Here is a 13,228-nt window from a genome sequence, read left to right on the forward strand (position 1 = left end):
AACCTAACAAGTAAAGACTATGTGTGGAACCAGAAACTCGATTATGAAAGTGTCCTCTTCAGATGTCGATCCTGCTTTGAGACAGGCCATCTAGCAAAAAATTGCCCAAAAGCCTCCCAGAAAAATTCTGCTAGAAAAAACCATCACAGATCTACATGGTGGGAAGGAGCACAAAAAGAACACTACACTGTCATCAAAGAAGAATACTCTAAAGAAAGCTCTGAATCACAAGAAATCGGGCAAGGAAGAAACAACTCTCAAGACAAGCAGGGAGAAAGTCCCGCCCAACAAATCAACAGTTATGAGGATTCAAATACTGCACAAAATAAATCTTCATTTAACAACAAAGTAGATCTCCTAGACCAAACTTCTTCTCCAACTATCTTCAAAAGGACGAACACAATAGATCGCGAAGCTAAGACACCAATGTCCCAAGAACCAGAAGAGATGAAGGAGATGTAAGATAAAGGAAGTTGGAAGACCATAGAGAAAAAAAGAAAGCTACAACACCAATCTTGCCAAGAAAGACGAGGAGCCAAATAATTAAAAACTAAGAAAATTGTAGGTCCGATAGACCAATTTGGTCTCAGTGGACGTTAACCACCACCATCATCATCATCATAAAATATAACAATTAAAAATATTTCTATCTTTTTAATTATAACCAACTTACATCTATCTCAACCTTTGTTCTATCAAACCCTAAAAGTGTAAACTTCTTTTATAGTGTAAAACTTAAACAAAAGCTTGCACCTCGAGAGATTTGATCCTTTTGTCCTTCAGACTAGTCCTTTATATATATATATTACACTACTTCATTTCAAGCAACACACCAATAAAATGTTTATATTTTTCATTACTTTCTATAATATACATAATTAACATTAAAATATTTTATTTTATTTCACATTAAAATATTTTATTTTATATATATATATATAATTAGTAAATAATTTATTTAATGTATATATTGAAATATTTTATATTGAAATATTTTTTAAATATCACATATAGATTTTATGTTAAAAATGAAACGAATTATCCATGATTTTTAATTTTATTATAAGTAATTGATTTTTTTTTTCACTTTTAATTAAATTGGTATAAATTATACTTAATAACTCTATATAAATTGATATAAAATTATTTTGTTTAAAATAAATATTAAAATATTTTATTTTTAAATTAGTATAAATTATTTTTAATAACCCTATATAAATTGATATAAAATTATTTTGTTTAAAATAAATATTAAAATATTTTAATGAATATAAAAATTCAAATATTTTATTCAAAGATCACATTAAAAAAGTTCCACATCTCCTATACGTTTAAAAAAAATAATATAAAAAAAAATAGATATATATATATATGCTCAACTCTTTTTCAAGCGCGAATGCAGATCTAAAGGAAAGGTCTGATGATCCTAGAAAAGTTCCATACAATGATCCATTACAATGATGCAAATACTGAATCTATAGTAGAAACCAGTCAGAGGGCGACCTGGTGACTGTATTGCCCGTAAAGGAGTCCTGCGACTTAGAGGAAAAGAAAAGTGGGTTTGGATTGTTATTTGTGACTGGTTACCTTTGGCTCATATATGCAAGAGTACTTGTTCCAAAAAAACAATCTTCAGAGCAGCAAGTTTGTGATGATGACATGCTTTATTGCAGCCTGTGTGAAGTGGAGGTACGTTGTAAAGTGGTTCAAAAAATAAGAGCTTTATAATTTAGAGAAGTCTGTATATGATTTGTAATCTGCAATGTGTCGTGAGTGTGTCAGTGAACAGAGCTGAGTGAAAGGGGGATGATTCTCTCATGAAATTATAGATATTAATCTTTTTCATTCCTGAGACAGCTTCAGTATATATCTTGACATTTGCATGTATAATTGTGGAAAAGTGCATGTGAATTCTGCCTTTTGTGCGCGGCTTACACCTCTCTCCAATAGGCTCAAAATAGAGCATTCCAATTCATAAACCAGAAGATCTACAAGTGGGAAATTGAATACTTGCTTTGCAAATTCGAAAATTTTATGGGGAAGTGCAGTCAGATTTTCCCACATTGGGGTCTTGTTTTAATACCATTAAGTTCACCTGTAGATGCTGTATTGGTTATTATCTGCAAGAAACCACGCATCTTTGCTAAGGCTGCACATATTTTATGTTGAAGGTGTTTCCTATGGATTTTACACCACTGGGATACGAAAGAAACCAATTTGTCTGATCATTTGTTTTGTTGCATGGCATCTCCTGTTCATGCTTATTTGATATCGTATATTTTTTTCATATATCTGTTTGGGCAAACCCACATTACAAAAAATCTGAAGCTGAGTTTCTCCGAATGTCTCCCTTACCCCTGTTTCCTTCCAGGAAATGTTTCGAAAATGAAACACCCGTGAAACTCCTGGCAAACATTTCCTGTCCTCTGGCTGGAAAAAAGGTGTGCTTCTCCTTTTCCCTTTTTTTCGAGAATGCCGTGTTTCTTATAAAGAATGTTTCCCAGCCACCTATCTGCACAAACAAGTATGCAACAAAGCAGGAAGTCGCAAGTGTGACACAAGCACAAGGGGATGCAAGTGAGCATACACAGAAGCACATGCACAAACAATCAATCATTCAAGCAGGCAAGCTTGGTAGCACAAGTATTTTTTCCTGTCTGTGTGTGCATGTGTGTACTTTTGTCATTGGTATATGAAATGATATTTTAACGTTTACCAGTCTAAAAATAGTCTATTGGACTACAATTTTACATGTTTTTCCCCTTTTGCAATTCAATCTTTTTTTTATTCAAATTGATGATGAGTTGGCCCAACCTTCTAACAGTCTCCCCGTTAAAAAGACAATGCCAAGGAATTGATGCTAACATATTCCCATAACTGTCCCTGATGTCTCTGAAAGTATCACATTCCAAAATGATTTTTTTGTCCGATTCCACTGCCCAGACGTGCAAAATGTACACACCCATTCTTCCCAAGCTTCTTTAGATCTTTTTCACCATCCTGTTACTGTTAATGTGAGTTAGTTCTTAATTGAGCAATAAAAACCTTTGCGCTCTGCGGAATGCGACCTCCAATATACTCTTTTTGCTTGAGATCACAGGTGGGGTTGAATTATCGCTCTATGGTAGTTAGAAGTTGTTCAAAACTTATTGGTGTGTGATCTTTAATCTTTGCGTTTTCTGAAATATAGATATAATCTTGCTAGGTTGATTACAGGCAGCGTGAAACTTCCACGCCACTATTTATTTTGGTTCTTTTTCACTTCTGTCGTTCCAGTATTTTGAATATTAAATGTGAGAAATACAGATAGATATTCCCAAGCTATCAGTTTTTAAAGTAATATATGTAACAGCGACAAAAGAGGCTTTTGCATTTCCCTAACTAACTCAGAAAGATCAAGGTGTGTGCTGTGCTGTGCTGATATCCAGTCCTCAGCTTTTAAGGCTTAGTTGTCCATATAGTTGGGTGCTTCTAATTATTTTGAATTTTGAATTTGTGAGTTTTGATGACTCTTTGGCCTGAAGACGGTAATATTGATTGGAAAATATTATGCAGGAAGGATTGGAGCTTAAAGGTTTTTTTTCTATAAGATTATTTGCTTGATTAGGCAGTTTCTGAGAAATAGCTTTGAAAGGGGAAACAAGCATGGCATCATATGTAAGGAAGAGGTCCAAATTAGCTGTCAACGGTAATGAAGTGGCCGATGACATGGCGGGGTTAAAATTTCAGTCCAAACTCAGAGGTCAGTTACATGTATTTCTGATTGTTTGAATGTTCTTTGTTTCCCTATTTGCTCATAAATCTCAATATACCTTTTCTTAAGTAAGCTTACTAGTTTCCATTTTGACTGCATTGTTCCATTGGACCCTATTTCGACGGTTTTAACAACGTACTTCCATGAACTAAATTTTTTGTAAGCTGATCTGTGTGGGCATTGTGGTTACCGTTTTTCATTTTCTTTCTTGTCTGTTTCATTCAAAAAAGTGGAGTTAAAAATCAGCTGTCATTTGAGGAATCACCGAGTGCATGGATCTGAAAATTAAGACACGTTAAAGATGAAACAGAGATCCAAGAACAAAAGTTTAAAATCAATATTAATTAATTAGTCAGGAAAAGGCTCACTGCTTGCTCTGATGAACGGGTTTACCCTACCTCTGATCAGAATTTTTGTGGTTCTCCCTACAGTGTTCTTTTCCGTTTGCTGGAACCCCACATATATTGGCTTGCCACCAAATACAGCTTTGTCTTCTTGTAATGCCCGTGCTAACTTCCATGTACTTGGTCGGTGATAAATGATACAATTTCTTGCAAGGAATCTAATGGCCAGTTGAACTTACGCTTTATACTAAGAATGTTATAAAAGAACCCACTCTGTCATGGATAATGTTATTTGGGAACATCTTTTTTTCTTTCCTTGGTATAAAGTTTTAAGTTTTCTTATCCAAGGAAACTCTAAGGCACTTCTCACTACATTTTGTTAGCTTTTTGGTTATTCCGAAAGTGTTTGCAAATTGCATTATGTTTGGGGGTGCTTCATGAGACTTGGGGTACATGGTGTATGCTTAGCCCCTAGATGATCTATGATGGAGTTGCACATGGAAGGTGGTTTTTGGCACATTGGAGATGGCTTCCTTAGCCTTTTCTTAACCTTTGTTGGGCTCTTGCTTGGCAATTTCTCCAGGCATTGGAGTTCTCTTGATTGTGTTGATGACATCCTTCATGATGGTCACATAGAGAGGGTTGCTTGCATGGAGAACACCCTACTTGGGAGGAGGAACGTGTTGCATCTTGGAGGAGAGCACTAGTCCTTAGAAAGAGTAGGGTTGTTTGGATTGCTATATGGAGGTTTAGAGTTGGCTTGGGGATGCTTGGGTTGCATTAGTGTTTGTGTAAGGGGAGTGGATCCAGTGGAGTATATGGCATATGAGGATTGATGGAGCCTTTCAAGGCGTGTAAGAGGATTGTTGGACACACCTTGTGGAGCGCCCTTGCATTTGGAGTGTTGCTTGTGGATGACATCACCATGGAGTTTGACATGTGCAGCCTTGGAGTGTAGTGCTCCACATGTGTAGCCTTGGAATGTAGTGCTCCACATGTGTGAGCCTACATGTTTTATTGTAGGTTGATTGTAAGGGAATTGACCCACGTATGTGTTGGCCTTCTTTAACTCATCTATATGAGGAAGGAGACAATCCTTTCATATCATAACAACATAGCTCATTTATCCTTATCATGCTTGTGTTAGAGATGTGATCAAGTGGAGTGCACTATCTTAACTGCCTCTCGGATCTTCTAATGTACTTGTTCTCTCTCTCTCTCTCAAAGTCGCTAGAGTTTCATGGTTTTATTGGAGCATCTCAAAGTCTAGGGTTAGGGTTTCATCCCTTGGAGATTAGGGTTTTGTGATGAAACCCTAAGTTGTACTTGGAGAAGTGAAGTGATCAAGTGGATTGTACTAGTCTTCTCTCTCTCTTGGATGTTCTTATGTACTTGGTTTCTCCCTATTGGAATCACTATGTTTTCATGATCTTGTTGGAGCATCTTGAAGTCTAGTGTTAGGGTTTCATCCCTTGGAGATTAGGGTTTTGTTATGAAGCTCTCAGTTATACTTGGAGAAGAGAAGAAGATGAGAAGACATCTTTCCTTGGAGGACTTGCTTGAACGATTCATGCTTGTTGGATCTCCTTGGTTGAGCTAGGGTTTTCTTGGTTTTCCCTAGCTAGGGTTTTGGAGAGATAATGGATTGTATTAGTTTTGTGATGAAACTATGGTATGTACATGAACCAGATCTTATTAATGAAATTTACACCTGTCCAATACTTGCGTAAAACACATTTTATTTTCAGACTTTTGTGTTCTTTATGATTTGTAATTTCCAGCTATATCTGTGTTGCTGATTTGAGTCTTGAAATAAGTTATTTTTAGTGATTTAATATTGTAATTGAAGAAGATTGTTTACAGATCTGGTTATGCATGGTATGGTTATTCTAAATGGCAGAAACTTATTACAACGCATTGGTATATTTTCTCTTGGATTGCCTAGATGTTTGGGGTTGCTAAGGATTGGAATATTGTCTATTACCGTTACTGTCTTAATTATATTTCATAAAGCCAAAAGGCTGAAAATTCACAGGTTTACGATCGAAGAGACCTCTAGGATAGTGGTGATATTTCTGTTTTGCATTAATTGCTGTTTGTCTAGAAATTTCAGCACATTCATGGTGGTAACTGGTAACTAGTGCAAACCCGTCTGTTCTAATTATGGCAGCTGACTCGGCAGGGACATTAAGGCATGCGAAAGAGACAGCATGCCCAGTGAATTGACCTTGAGACCTCATGCATGAAGTTCGGAGCTCCCAACCACTTGAACTACCCTACTGGGTTTCTTAGCATAAGGGGTTACTAAGGCATGTTCACATTAATGTCAACTGTTATGCATGCTTGCATTAATGCCTCTCTTACTCATGAGATCTTTTGTAACTCCACCTACATTGTGTTTAGTAACTCCAACTTGTAAGTGTCACTCATATTTTCAAGCAAAGGATGGGAGGCTGGAGCACTAGCTACAAAATGGTTCTAAGGCATAAGAGTAGGGTTTGGTAGTCTGAAACTGTTTGGGCCAAGAGCAGCACTCATACTGCCTTGGATTTGGCTTGAGTTGGCATCTATACCTTTTCGGGAAAGTCTCAAACTTTATGTGCTGAGGATTTTGAGCATTCAGGTGTTTTTACTTATAGTTGATGTTGGTTTTTTGTTGCTACTAGTGCTACAGAATCTGTGATCAAATCTACTATTGAAAAATTGCTGGAATCTGTTGTCAGTGATGAATCTACTGTTGCTGGTTTCTACTATTATTACTGTGGTTTTTTATTTCTGTTGTTAGCTGCAATTAGAAATTATTAGTTTTCAGTTTTTGTTTTGTTTTAAACATCAAATTTATAGTTTTTGGCTCATGATAAAGAATCACGAAGGTATGCACATTGGAAAACTCAAGATGCCGGAGCTGCAAAAATATACTCATGACTGATTGATTCTTCTGAACAATTCATTTTCATCCTCATATGGATGGTATAGTGAGTTGCCAAAAAGATATAAATTATGTGATCTCGTTGATAAGAAAGTGTTTGTTAGTTAGGATGTTATCTTTGATGAACTCAATGTAGAGAGATAATACTTGGAAATTGATCGAGTTGCTTGAAGCAAAGAATGATCAGTAGTGGATCATTATATATTTGTCATCCTTTCTAGTGCTTCACGGGGGTGGAAAATTAGAGCTATGGCATTATTGAGCCCATTCTATGGGCTGATCCTGTTATGGTGATTTAGGGTCTTGAAACTGTAAGGGTTTGGGAATTAAACGAATGTTCCCTCCCCATACTTTGCAAGCATAGTTTTTATCCACTAGTTGCTATTCTACTCACCAAGAACTTTCCAACGGTTGAAAGACTGCCTCGATTGGAGTTTGTATGGAGTTATTCCTTCGACAAGTTGACCTATCTTTTGACCACTGCAATACCTAGTGGAAGCCATGTCAGCTCCATTACTCACACATGTAGGGCTAGCCACATACGGATTTTGAAGAAGATTCTAGAGGTCAAAAACCCTAAACCTTGATAGGGAGTTGGCCCATGCAAAGATGCTAACCCTAGCCCTAAAAACTATCAAAAGGTGTCAAATTCTTAGCTGCTAGGAGAGAAAGGGTTTCCATTCCTATTGTAATATTCTTTTGTTCCATAGCTTAGTAGTGCGAAGGAGTGGGTATTGGAGTAGAGAAGAGGAAGAAGGCGTTCTTGTGGCAAACGATCACTAGTGACAATGTCTAGTTGCTCCATAGTGAATCAATCTTTCTTTATATTTTGCATTGTAAATCTGAGTATGAAAAGAGCAAGGCACATACCTTATTTTCTTGTTGGGGTTTTTCCCTCACCAATTTGCATAGGGTAAATCTTGGTGTTATGGTATGTCTTTTTGACTATTGTAGATTTGGTTATTTTTCATAGGAAAATGACATGCTTCTAATATTATAGCTTGATCATAAATAGTTATTGCACAACAAAGTAAAATATTACAATTTGTAGTAGCATATTTATAATTGTTTTGATGAAATGTCCATTGGATATCCAACACAACTTACATATCATATTGGTATAAGGGAATATTCTTTGGGGTTTCAATGGAATAATTGCAGTGTATGCTAACCAAGTTTGGGAAGACAAAGGCAATGAGATAATCTTACCTTGCGAATTCAATGATTGGTGCAAGGAAGGTGAGAAAACAACCTCAAGTTGCAAACACAATATCAAGCCACAAATACAGTGGATCATCATGGGGCTATGCTTTAAATTGAATTAGAGGCAATATTTGCAAAAATTGAAGTGCAATTCATAGACATCTTCGAGAGTATGGTAATATTAATGTTAATTGCAGAGAGCAAGTTCAAACCCTTTGAGAGTTGACTAGTTCTAATGGTGATTTTGTGATTAATGACAAACATGAAGATATAAAGGAGCCAAAGAAAGAAAGGGAAATCTTCGACAACACCTCTTCCCAACCTTTTTGCAAAGTGGAAGCTAAGTGAATATTAAGCCTTACAAAGGTCAGGTAAGTGTTGCTAGTCATAATCATTGTTTGCAACAATTAGATGTCTATGCTGGTGGGCATAAAGTAAGAGAAGAGTAAAAGATAGCTTTTGCTTGATGGAAGCAGAAGGTCGTGCCCAAGCTTGGTGGGAAAGGTATATGGAGACACTTAAACTAGAGGTTGATCCATTGGAAACTATGTGGGAGGTTTTCAAAGTCCTAATTAAGTTCTAGTTTTATCCTGTTAGGTATGAAGAGGACTAGAGAATTCGTTGGCATGACTATCGACTGTTGTTTTTTTCCTTAAACCTAGCACTCGATAATTCATTAACCTGGTAGATTGTAGATCTACTGAATGAAAGCATAGCTAGATTCTTAACTTAACTAGCGGAAGCAAATTTTACACATCTAATCCCAATCATAATGACATAAACATATTCTTCCCAATCAATGGTTCTTCATTAAAATTTAGAACTTACTTGGGCTTCTGTCCTGGGATAATGCCCCAACTAGGAAATATTACAGATATAAAATGTCTTGGAACTGATGTAGTAGATCAGGCCCTACATTGATCCTCGATCCTTTTGCTGATCTAGACCTCCAAGCCGCCTTTTTGCACTTCCTTAGACCCGACACACTATAATGGAAGTCCTTCTCCACTCCTCATTGAGATGCCTCTCTTAATGTCTTGCACTGTTGTATGATGTGTCTTCTCCTCTCCTCACCCTTGCTTTTGTAGCTTTACATTGAGCCAAATCCCTAGCTTTAATCTCCTAAGTTTATTTTAGCTCAATTAGCCAACATAATAATTATATGCTTTTCCTAAAGTCAAAACTTAGGCTAAGTTACAAAAGCAGCTTGCTCACACTTGAGCAAGTGTCCTAAGGAGATATGTGGGTGATTCTTTTATGCCTAGCAACTTACATTGAGCCAAATCTGTAGCCCTAATCTCCAATGTGATTGACTGTTGAGATTAGATTTCACCTCACTTGAGATCAATGACTGAGATTAAAACATAATCATTAAAGTAATTTACTTTGCTTTTCCTAAGTTTACTTTAGCTTAATTAGCCAACATAATAATTATGTGCTTTTCCTAAGTCAAAACTTAGGCTAAGTTACAAAATTAGCTTGCTCACACTTGAGCAAGTGTCTTGTTGTCGCTTAGATTGTACAGGCACTGCGACAACGACTCAGGTCGGGGGTTGTCACTCTGATCCCCAAACTCTCCGTTCTAGTTGTCTCCCAACAACAAGCTATGGGGGGTAGTCCCTATGGAATATAGAAATGAAAGACAAGTTGGCAACCAATGAGTCTGGGAGACACGATTGAATGGCCTAGCCACTTGGTTGATTTAGCAAGCTTTTAGAGATTAGATTTAATTATCAATGAGGCCAGTGCCTTATGTTAAATTTTCTGATTGTTCTATGCTGTATAAGTTACTTTAGCCCAAATTACTTCTTTATTAACAATGCATCCAATTATTAGTAGTATAACCAATCATAAATGTAACTGAAGAAAGAACAATGTATGTAGTGACAAAGAAGACAATAACACAACCATAAGAGACAACAGATTGGTCCAAGACCAGGGAAAAACCCCACAAGGGGGAAACCCTTTCAAATCTTCTTCTTTAATAGATCGTCATAAAAAGATTTCAGCAGAGAGTACAATGAGCTCAATACATATGTTTGCAGCGGATACTAACAGATCAGATCTACAGATCTACAAATCTGTATAACAACAGAGAGAAACCCAGATCCACTAGATCACTGAAGCCAAATGAAGCCAAGATGTCAAGCCCTAGATCTGAACTAGGGACGCTCTCATCAAAACTGTTTGTGTGCGTCCGAAACACCCTGGATGCTCTCTTGGACACTGTGTGAGGGCGACTGTGATTGCTCGGTCACTCTCAGGAAGACTCTGTGCATGCGTCCAAGGTAAAACACACCAGAAACCCTTGGACGCTCCCTTACAATTGTTGTGCGGGCGTCCGGGATGGCTTGGATGCTCTCAGGACCACTCTGAGCGAGCATCCGAGGACCAATGCAACCTGATCTAACTCCAAACCCCTGGACGCTCTCATAAGCCTATCTGCCAGCATCTAGGGCTCTTTGGACGCTCTCTTGTCCACTCTGTGCCAGTGTCCAGGGACCAGATTTCCCTGTTCTGTGCCAATGTCCGGAACCCAGAAAACCCTAACTTAGAGCGAACCTTACGCCTATGATTTCAGACCCTTGTGCAAACTCCTTCGTCGAACCTGTGCGAGCCAAGACAAAAGAGAAGAATAGAAAATGACTTGATCAAATGTGATGAAATGAACTTGAGGTCGCTTCTATTTATAGGCTTTCCTGAGGGTTTACTTGGGGTTAAGGTAACCCAAGTAGTTACCCATGTGGTTAGGGCCGACCCATTCCATAATGAATGTATGTATAAAATAATTCAAAACTTAACTTTCGCTTAACCAAATTGGGTGATCTTTAGGTCGATTTTGGTCCTCTCGAAAAGAGGAATTTAATGCAAGCATCATCTCGAGCATCTGAGTTGTTCAATGTGGAATTTGACCCTAGTTGCAAAAATTAACACCTTATGGAGTCAACTTATTTGCTTTATAACAATTAAGGACCAAATGAGCGGATGAACAATCATTGCTTGAATGCTTCACTAACCTATATGCTATGTAAATCCTAAGTCTTAGGTGTGATGCAAGAAACATGGTTACTTTTAGTTATATGCCTATTCTAAGTAAGACCTTCCTTTTAATTGTTTTGGAACTAGTCTTTAGAGTAGGTTGTGGGATGGAAGCCAACGGGAAGCAAACAAAGGCTTGATTAACGATACCTCCCCCTGTGTTCCAACCACCCGATGCCTCCGATGCTGTAGAGACTGTGGCTTTGACGACTGCAAGGTCACTGTGTTAACCACTAGAAAGGTGCTGAATCCCTCAAGCTAAATTGAGAAAGGGTGGCCCTAGAAGTCTATCAACCAAGCTTATGCTTGGAGGTAAATTATTAGTGCAACTAGTCTTAGAATGCTTATGCAAGGTGAATGAATGATTCTTGGGTTAAGATTGTTTAATGTTTAAGTACTTAAGTTATGATTAGCTTCTTATGACAAGAGTACTTAAAGATGAATTATGAAGCAATGTTACAACCAAGAATGTGCCAATTTATTTAGTGCCAATGTTAAACAATATATCAATCGACAAGATGCTTTAACTAATGATAGTAATTAAAGGAATTTAGAGCAATTATTCACTTAACAATTAACCAATGATTATCATCACAAGATGCCAATTACTCAATATATTCCAATGTCAATTTATCGCTTGCCAACTCAATACAATTAGATATCAAGAAACAATGTGACTTAGACCACAAGATATCAATATGCCCAAAGAGACTTAAGATATTCAACACAAAGTGATTTTAGATTAGAGTGCTTTAGTGAGTGTTATTATTATGTGTGAACTTATGAGTTTTCAATCAACTCACAACAACAAATGTGTTAGTGCACCATGAAACAATTAGAAGCCAACTTGACATAAAACCATGAAACAAGAATACTTATGATTTATAGAGCATGAGTAAGGCAAAATCTTATGTTACTTATACCCAAATCACTTTCAAATGAGCAATTATTAGACCTTTAGGACAGCAGCAAGTAAATCAACCATGAAACAAGAATACTTATGATCTATAGAGCATGAGTAAGGCAAAATCTTATGTTACTTATACCCAAATCACTTTCAAATGAGCAATTATTAGACCTTTAGGACAGCAGCAAGTAAATCACTTTGGATCTAAGAAATGACAAGTCTGTGAGAACCCAATATGATCAATGAACATTAAGTGACTTGCCAAGTGAAAACATAAGTTAGCCAACCTTCTTATGATGAATTATTCAGTGCTATATCAGATCTGAAATCACTTATTACAACAGTGAGAAAAGTATGCAAACAGTGAGCTATTAGTGCAATAACTTGTGCCAAAATATGCTCAAAAGTTACCAAATGCCAAAACAAGCTTGCCAATGTGAGATTATGAGTTTTTAGCCCTCTTAAGATGTAGTATTCAGAGTATATCAGATCTGATCACACTTTTATGCAGAGATATCAGTCACCATAATTTGAAGATTTATGCCAAAAAGATTAATGCCCAAGATGCTTAGATGTTATGACAATATGTTAGATATCGTACGAATCAATTTTATGCCTCTTAAATGTGTTCCTTTAGAAATATATCAGATCTGATTTCACTGATTATGTAGAGATATTCAGTCAATAAACGAGTTACATCTATGCCCAATAATCAATGCCCAACTTACCAAAACACCAGTAAATTTTTACCATGGATTTCTTAGTGTGCTTAGGCAATTTATAAGTGAATTTTAGAGCATTTAAACATGAATTTTACCACTGTTATGAATGATTCAGAGAGCTGTAGCAAACAGTGAGAGAAAATGAGGGTTTAGAGATCAAACCCTAGGCCCAAGGCCTTGAAGATCACTTGCCCAAGTTGCCAAATTTTCTTCCAATGAACTTGGCACCTGAAAACACCAAACTTGAGCCAATTTCTTCCTGCAAAACCCACCAATATTTAGTGTAAAAAATTCAGAGATCAACCAAGGATGGATGAGGGCAAGCTAGGG

The 13,228-nt window shown here is 36.9% G+C and overlaps 1 protein-coding gene across 1 annotated transcript in view; it reads left to right on the plus strand.

Moving 5' to 3' along the window:
* Positions 1-1,379: 1,379 nt before the first annotated feature.
* CPI1 (cyclopropyl isomerase) overlaps positions 1,380-13,228 on the plus strand; it is a 301,987-nt gene continuing 290,138 nt past the window's right edge. Inside the window, exons 1-2 of the mRNA XM_089439988.1 lie at positions 1,380-1,689; positions 3,556-3,742. Of these exons, the coding sequence (XP_089296114.1) occupies positions 3,646-3,742 (97 nt within the window). The 5' untranslated portion in view covers positions 1,380-1,689; positions 3,556-3,645. The remainder of the gene's footprint in view (positions 1,690-3,555; positions 3,743-13,228) is intronic.

This window comes from Pinus tabuliformis, chromosome 9 (genome assembly GCF_031772625.1).
Source record: "Pinus tabuliformis cultivar Carrire ecotype Pingquan chromosome 9, CPIR1, whole genome shotgun sequence".
Classification (NCBI taxonomy): Eukaryota; Viridiplantae; Streptophyta; class Pinopsida; order Pinales; family Pinaceae; genus Pinus; species Pinus tabuliformis.